An 8,629-nucleotide genomic window follows, 5' to 3' on the forward strand; every position below is an offset into this window, starting at 1 on the left:
TTGGGATAGTTTTTCAATGAAAAATCAGAGGACTTTTTCAAAAAGGCGAAAGTGTTCGAAAATTGTAAAAATAATTTCGTGGAGTAGTCTAGGTAATAAGGTAATAAAAATTCGGAAAATTTATTGTGGAAATAAGGTGAAATTGTAGGACTGTAGGAAAAATCGGAGGACTTTTTCAAAAAGGCAAAAGTGTTCGAAAATTATAAAAATAATTTCGTGGAGTAGTCTAGGTAATAAGGTAATAAAAATTAGGAAAATTTATCGTGGAAATAAGGTGCAGTTGTAGAATATTTTAATACACCCGGGGTACCGAAAAGTAATGGAACCGTCTTCGACTTTGGGATAGTTTTTCAATGAAAAATCAGAGGTCTTTTTCAAAAGGGCAAAAGTGTTCGAAAATTGTAAAAATTATTTCGTGGATTACTCCAGGTTTAGCGTAGTGACGAGCAGGAATAACAAAACGTCTCATTAAAATAAATGGACGACAGTTATTTTATTCCCCGGCGCGACGTCCATTGGGAAACGCTATTTTAATCGCCTCATCGACAAATGCTCGACCGATGACGCTGTCACTTTCTCCTTTGTAACTATTCTTCGCTTTCAACGTACGTACACGCGTTCGACGCGCGATGGAGAGCATTTCACCTTCGCTAAGTATCAATTTATCCGGCTTTATACCGTGTAATTTGAGCCCGAGGGTCTTCGTTAATATCGTTGGTTACGATGGCTCTACTTAACGAGGAAAATTGCCGCGCCACTTCGTCTCACCCGGGACAGATTAACAAATCGCTCGGGCAACTTTTGTCGGCGATCGCTAATCACTGATTAGTAATCAGTCAGATTATCGGCCGAGATAATCGTTATCGGGGAATGAAACGAATCTGTTCGCAGGTTTGTTCGCGTTTTTACGTTGCTGCGATACTGATAAGCGGATCGGGGACGTTCGTGCAATTATTTTCAATTTAAATATTGGGAGATTGCGAGGGAATGCGTAAAATGAAATAAAAATAAAATGACAATGTACGTACACTAATTCTGGGACACTCTGTGTATTCATTTAGTAAAATAATGAATTTATAGACCGTTATGTTGTATTCTCTTCACAGAGCCATATCATTACCTACATATATATTAATTACATATATACGGGGTGTCTCAGCTAAAGGAGGCCAGCTAAATATCTCCTTTATTTTTAATCGCACAACAAATATTTATAACATAATTCAAACGTTATCGATGGAAGAATACCGTAGAAGAATATTACTTGAAAGAATATTACACTTGAATATTATTTAAGTCGATTAAATTAATCGATTCTAAATTTAAATAAAATTTCATTACAAATTATCGATATCACTTCGTTCAAAAGATTAATTACTTTATCGTTTATGAACTTATTTGACGTACGATTTATGTCAGAAATTTACTTAATGGACAATGTAATTTCGAATATGTAGAAAATAAACAAATTCGTCTATTAATTTTCGATTCTCTCCTCGAGACACAGGACGTAACTCGTCGCCAACAAGCCGAACGCTTCATTACAAAGACGAAGAGTGAAGAAACAAACCGCTTTAAACGTACATACACAACAATTACACAAGCACGCTGCTATTATCCGAAACGAAGTCTCGTTATTTTTCCTGATTCTCGATCCCTCTTAAAAAGGGAAATCGACTGACGAGGTCCGCGAGATTGCAGGCTTATTCGCGAAATTTCGCAAAATTTCGGTGTCGCAAACGCTTAACGACAGGAATCGGCCATCGATTGTATACCCAGCTGGCCGGACCACGGGGAACAATGATCCTAAACCGTCGTGCGAAGTCCGAGGCGTGCGTCGCGGCACGTTTTGTCGCTAGTTTTACGATATAGACGACGCGCGTAACGCGTTGCGCAACCATCGCGTTACGAAGTCGAAGAAATGAGGCAGTGTCATAGGAATCCCGGTCACGAACATCCTTTGTCGCGTCGCCGTGGAATGCAATCTTCCTTCCTACTTCGCCTGTGGCGATTTCGTAGGGTTCACTTCGCGGACATCGTATCGAAATAATAATATTTCGTGCGAACTCGTTTGCAAGATTGATCGCTTAACGAACTATTGCCACGGATGGAATAACGCGCGCGTGGAAATCGCTTCTGCACGGGGATCTAACGTATTTACAGCGGCTATTCAGATAAAGTTATCGATCATGGCGTCTTCGCCACTCGTTGAAGTCACCGCGACTGAATTCTACGAGAGTGACCTGTTCATTTTTTAGGCAAACTTCCTGTTATTATACGCGGCCCTTTTTTTGGGGGACTTTCGAAGCTACTATTTTTCTTTGACAATGTAATTAATGTATATTGATATGTGTTGATCAAATTTTTGGTACCCAAGGTCACCTGAAGGTCACGACTGAAGCGTATTTAAATGTATCTTTTCAGCCGCCACAAGATGGAATAAAAAAAAATATATATATATATATATATATATAAGTATCTCTGATGAGAAATTAAGGACGACCTTAGAAAATCGTATGAAAAATAACAGGACGAAAGAAAACTTTCTTGTAGATGCATCTAAAATTTTGAATTTTAAGAAATTAAATACATTAATAAATATAATCGATATATAGAATAAATATATATATATTTTTTATTTATATATTTTAATATTATATTATTATATATATATATATTAATATTTGATTATGAATTTAATTTATATGATTTAAAAAAAATATATATTTATATTAAATTCTGCTATAAATATTACAATTAACCAATTCGCGAATCGTATTATATTATTCGTTATTTCCATTACTACCAACTAAGCGAGTCTTACCGTATCCCGAAAAGTAATGATAAATTCATGACAAGCACGACTGCAGTTCTTTCGGGATACAAGATCGATAAAGCGAAGACAAATGTCGACAGCGGCCCGACACAGTTCAGCTATTCGATGGGAATTAGCTATCGGACAAGTATTTCAGGATTCCTCGCGCACACACGAATAAATCAATCTTACCCTCATTCCCGTCGCGATTTGCATACGCCCGTGTCCGGCGCTTCCGACGGCGCCTGACCGACTTACGGAACTTTTTACGCGAACGCGCGTAAACCAGGAGGAAAAAGTATATTTTGGGCGTAATTGCGAAAGGCGCGTTTTCACTCGGCCATTATCTCGACGATCTTCCCGCGGACGTCGAAACTTCCGAAACGTGCCACCGCGAAAGCGAACGAGACGTAGGGCCAATTAACACGTCCATCTCGACGAGCCAGTGAAACTTCGTTTTCCCTTTTCGTCGAAACGACGGATTTCCTAACCGTACGGGCCCGAAACGGAATACAATTGGTTCGGCACGTAGAATTTGGGTTAACGATACCAAGGCAACGTTTAATTTTTTTCTTTATCGGAAAAACCGAAGAGAAAGCACACGATTTTATAAAAATTATATTTATTAATGACTCTTTATAACGATGGGTACGAGACGAAGTTTTATCGTTTCAGGTAGTAGCTTCCAATGCAATCCAATCGGAGCGTTGATAAACCCCGGAGACAAATCCCGATTAGAACGGCTATTGATAAACGAAAGAGGTGTACCGTTTGCTATTTATTCGGGCGTAATTAAATCGCGAGAGTGATAAGAGCCCGTTATCAGCTGTCGCGGGAAAGGTATCGCAAACATCTAATAAGTCGTATCGCAATAGCTGTCCAGACAATTGGAAATGAATACTGGAAGATTTATTCAAAGAGTTTCCGAGATAACGAAATCTAATATTGCGCGATCTTTCGATAACGAATTTCTGTCGAACGAATCGATTGTCGATATACTTTGTTTTTTGTGTCTCTTTAATATGTATTCGTTTAATATATATTCGGAATATATTCCACCAAGTAAATAGATAGACCAGTTGTAATGACGAGTTGTAATGACCATCAGGTTGAGACTTGTATGTACACACAGGGTGTCTCAGAATTAGTATTAAAACCGGAAGTGGATAGCCGAGACGACAAGGAAGCAGAATTTCATTTGCGAAAATGTCGGACGGTTTTTGAATTATTAACGAAAGACCAACGACCAATCGCTAGCGGCCGAGTGGCGCGCGCTCAGCTGGCTACGCCGCGACTGGGGGCGTGGCCAGCCAATCCTGGCTCGAGCCTATGCTCTCGCGACTGAGCGCGCGCCACTCGGGCGCTGCGATTGGTCCGCGGGTTTTCGTTAATAATTCAAAAACGAAGCATCGTACGACATTTTCGCAAAGGAAATTGTTGTTCGGAATCGTCTCAGCTACCCGTTTCTCTTACACTAATTCCTCGACAGCCTGCATAGATTCATCTTAATCAAGTCAAGAACTCGGAGAATTGTTAATTTAACGCAATTAAATATTTTTAATTAAACTATGTAGAACTTAGAGAACACGGAAGGTCGGTGATTTAACGCGATTAAAAATCGAATAAATATTTTCAAGTAAATTTATAGTTACGAATGCTTGAATGTAAAGGCACAGAATTCCTTTCTGTCTCTAATGACAATAACGAAACGGATCGGAAAAATGTGCGTTTTCTCGAGCGTACGACCCTCTTCGATAACGAGGCCTCGATAGGTCTCCGAAGTCGAGTGTAGCGTGCAAACGAGAGCTTCGAATCTCGTCGAAGTAATCAACCCGCTTCCGTGTATCTAATCGCTCGATATATAAGACACTGTCCGGAATGACACTTAAATACAATTAGTCTACGCGTGACCGTCATTCTGCCAACAATGACCGGTATTCCGTTGTTTCTTCTCGTTGGGCTTTGCCTAGCTTCTGGGGCGTTCGGTGAGTGCGAATATTTACTAAAACTCATTTACAAAGACACGCAACTCGTGCAACCATTACGCAAGAAATTATATAAGCATAATTCAGGAACTCTATAATTAGACTAATCGAAATCCGCAATTATTTATTATCCGAGTTTACCGAGTGGTATCGATAAAAATCTCTGGAAACCTGAGTCTCGTAATTATTCTTTAATTATATTTTATAGTAAAGAAGGATAGGTTGAATTATTAATGAGATTGTAATTAAATGAATTAAATAAGATTGAAGAATTGAAGAAGATTGTTGCTAATAGCTGAACGTCGATGTTATTTAACAGCAAAGGTAGGATTCGGTAATGGCGAGCAAGAATGGGGGTACGTGAATGTAAGACCGAATGCAAACATGTTCTGGTGGCTTTACTATACCACTGCCAACGTTCCCTCGTACTATGACAAGCCATTGGTCATCTGGCTCCAAGGCGGGCCGGGCGCGTCCTCCACATCTTATGGTAACTTCGAAGAATTCGGGCCACTCACCACCGAATTGAAGCCGAGAAACTACACATGGGTAGGGAAATGTCTGCGGGATAATTTTATTTTAATTTTAAATTATTCAAAATGAAACGAAACTATTATTATTTTAAATTATCATTTATTTATGCGACGTTAACATTCGGCCCGAACAACACGAGTGTCGCACGTGGTAGCAGCGTAAAAATGTTGCAAAAAGTTCGTAGAAGAAATACCTAATGTTCGGAATCTCGAACCAGGCTCCCTCTTTTTCAAATTCAATTAATATCTCAGAGAGACTCTCGATTGTTGCAAAACAAATTAAAGTTGACCAGCGATTACTTTCCTAATCGCCAACGAGTATCGGACTTATCGGTAATAATAACCACTCTTGAAACCCGCGATCAATGCAACGCAATCAACCCGTAATCTCTCGTTGATAACCATGAATTACTGGATCACATTTTTTCCTAAAACCGATCTACACTCGGAATCTTGTTCACCGGCTCTTGGATTTAATTCTTTAATGTTTGGAATGCACGTTCCTGTGAATGCTCTCTCTAAAATCTTTATTTCTCGTAGGTGAAAGACTACAACGTCCTCTTCATCGACAACCCGGTGGGTACAGGGTTCAGTTACACCACTTCGACATCGGCATACGCGAAGACGAACGCTCAAATCGCTAATGACCTCGTTGAATGCATGAGAGGCTTCCTGAAGGCGTTGCCAAGATTCGCCAACGTCCCCACGTACATCACGACCGAATCCTATGGGGGCAAAATGGGAGCAGAGTTTGCTCTCGCTTGGTACAAGGTGGGACATTTAATAGTTCCGTCGATGTTTTCGTATATTACTCGTTATATTAAATATATTCAATGTAGTCAATGTGTTCAGTATGTTGAAGGTGTTCGATAGATGCAGTATATTCAATATGTTCAATGTATTCGATATATTTAATATAGTCAATATGTGCAATATATGCAATACATTCAGTATGTTCAATATATTCAACATATGCAATATATAAAATATATTCAGTACGTTCAATACGTTCAATATGTTCAATACATTAAATGCGTTCAATATGTTCACTATATGTATACAATACATTCAATATATGCAATATATTCAATGTATTCATTACATTCATTACGTTCAATATGTTCAATATATTCAATATATCCATTGTATTCAATATATTCAATACTTTCAATACGTTCAATATGTTCAATATATGCAATATATTCAATGTGTTCAATGTATGCAATATATTCAATATGTTTAATATATTCAATACTTTCAATACGTTCAATATGTTCAATATATTCAATATATGCAATATATTCAATATATTCAATATATCCAATGTATTCAATGTGTTCAATGTATGCAATATATTCAATACATTCAAAATGTTCAATATATTCAATATATCCAATGTATTCAATATATTCAATATATTCAATACGTTCAATATATTCAATATACGCAATATACTCAGAATATTAGTTCATGCTTCTCAAAAGACAATTCAAGTACCCAGAACTATCACAAATAGCTCCACCTGTTTAATAAACGGATTATTATTTATCTCTGCGCTCGCCGTTTAATTACGATGGTAAAATGATCGTTCAACTCGAATTTCAGGCACAGAAAGCAGGCACTATCAAAAGCAACCTAACAGGCGTCGCTCTCGGCGACGCATGGATCTCACCCGTCGATTCCGTGATGACTTGGGCGCCCTTCTTGCTCGCCACGGTACGTCCTTACCGATGATTCGAAATTCCTGATTGTATCTCTAAGAAAATGTAGGTATTATCGAGAACGAATTCTTCCTACAGGGCATGGTCGACACAGCCGGTTACAATAAAATCAACAAAGCAGCACTGGCAACGAAGAAAGCCGCGGAAGCAGGGAGCTGGAAGACCTCCACCAGCCTGTGGAGCTACACGGAGGGCGTGATTCTGGACGAGACGAACAACATCGATTTCTACAACATCTTGTCGAAAACGAGCTGGAATTACGATGTATATTCCTCTGTGAAACGAATGTTAACGAAACCGAGCTTGTCGCAAGAAGGTAGGCGATGACATACCGGTAGACGCTTGGGGTACCAATAAGCTGGATATCGCAAACTTTAAACGTTCTTTTTTATATTGACGCTATGCCATCCGCACATCAAATCGAAATTTTTGTCGTTTGGCACCACAGCGGTGCAACACTCTTTGTCAAAATCTTTCCTAACTTACAAATTATTTAGACGTAACTAAAACGGGTGTCTATACATTAGACCTATTCGAACAAAGTTACTTTTAAATTTCAGTGATTGCAGAGGCACAGGATGACGCCTCGTTGAATAGTTTGATGAACGGTCCAGTGAAACGAGCTCTCAATTTATCGGTCACTCATGGCAAACAATCGAATACGGTGTTCAGCATGTTGCAGGAAGATTTCATGAAGCCTGTCGTCGACAAAGGTGATCTTCCGAACGAAATTAGACTCTTGACGAATTAACAACTCCGAGGACCGTTTCGATTAACTTGAGATATTTGTTATCAGTGGAGCTGCTGTTGAATCAAACCAACCTGCAGGTGGTAGTGCTCACTGGCCAGTTGGATCTTATTGTAGACACTCCAGGTAATGCGCGAAGTCTTCAGAAAAGGATTAAAGGAATCCGACCGATTTTACGACACGAGGAAGCAACCTCGAGGTTGCTTCCACCGAGGTCACTTCACTTTACCGCGAACTAGGGATCTTTTACATTGTGTAGCAGGAAAAACAGAGTCTATTATTATTGATACGCCGTTGCAGGGACTCTTGCTTGGGTCGAGAAGATGAAGTGGAAGTGCTCAAATACCTGGATGACGAGTCCTAGACGTCCACTGGTCGTTGCGAACGTGATCGAAGGCTACGTCAAGTCTGCTTGCAATTTGTCGATGTACTGGGTCAACAGAGCTGGACATATGGTAGACGATATACACTTAAAGCCTACAATTAAAATGAAAATCTCATCCACTTATCATTGATCTCATTTGTTTCTCATTTTCTTCATTCCTAGTTAGTAACAACTATTAATTTGTCTAGGTTCCCAAGGACAATCCCGCTGCGATGGCAAAGATACTGAAGGCTATGGCGGGTTAGCACTCGTAATTGGACACCAGGCGACACCAACGACCAAGTAAAACAACCGTTCTTTACAAACAATTTCAGCAACGCGCTATAAACGCGTGTCGAAATCGAATAAATTAAAATTCTCTTCTTCAAACCTAAATTGAATGTCTTCCGTCGACACGAATGGCCGAGAGGTCGACAGGAGCGCATAATATTTCCCATTCTTT

General features: G+C 39.3%; 1 protein-coding gene across 1 annotated transcript; it reads left to right on the plus strand.

Moving 5' to 3' along the window:
• Window positions 1-4,646: 4,646 nt before the first annotated feature.
• On the plus strand, window positions 4,647-8,556 carry LOC128895016 (retinoid-inducible serine carboxypeptidase-like). The gene is made up of 9 exons (XM_054157219.1): window positions 4,647-4,800; window positions 5,120-5,349; window positions 5,874-6,104; window positions 6,939-7,049; window positions 7,133-7,370; window positions 7,615-7,767; window positions 7,851-7,928; window positions 8,103-8,257; window positions 8,376-8,556. The coding sequence occupies exons 1-9, from the start codon at window positions 4,743-4,745 to the stop codon at window positions 8,430-8,432; spliced, it is 1,311 nt and encodes a 436-aa protein (XP_054013194.1). The 5' UTR covers window positions 4,647-4,742; the 3' UTR covers window positions 8,433-8,556.
• The last annotated feature ends 73 nt before the right edge of the window (window positions 8,557-8,629 follow it).

Source organism: Hylaeus anthracinus, unplaced genomic scaffold, assembly GCF_026225885.1.
Source record: "Hylaeus anthracinus isolate JK02 unplaced genomic scaffold, UHH_iyHylAnth1.0_haploid 4, whole genome shotgun sequence".
Lineage (NCBI taxonomy): Eukaryota > Metazoa > Arthropoda > Insecta > Hymenoptera > Colletidae > Hylaeus > Hylaeus anthracinus.

Excerpts from the sequence above, each read along its gene's own strand:
- LOC128895016 (XM_054157219.1), top strand. The coding sequence starts at position 4,743 with ATGACCGGTATTCCGTTGTTTCTTCTCGTTGGGCTTTGCCTAGCTTCT. Across the intron at positions 5,350-5,873 it reads AGCCGAGAAACTACACATGG|GTGAAAGACTACAACGTCCT; the intron begins GTAGGGAAATGT and ends TATTTCTCGTAG. Across the intron at positions 7,371-7,614 it reads ACCGAGCTTGTCGCAAGAAG|TGATTGCAGAGGCACAGGAT; the intron begins GTAGGCGATGAC and ends TTTAAATTTCAG.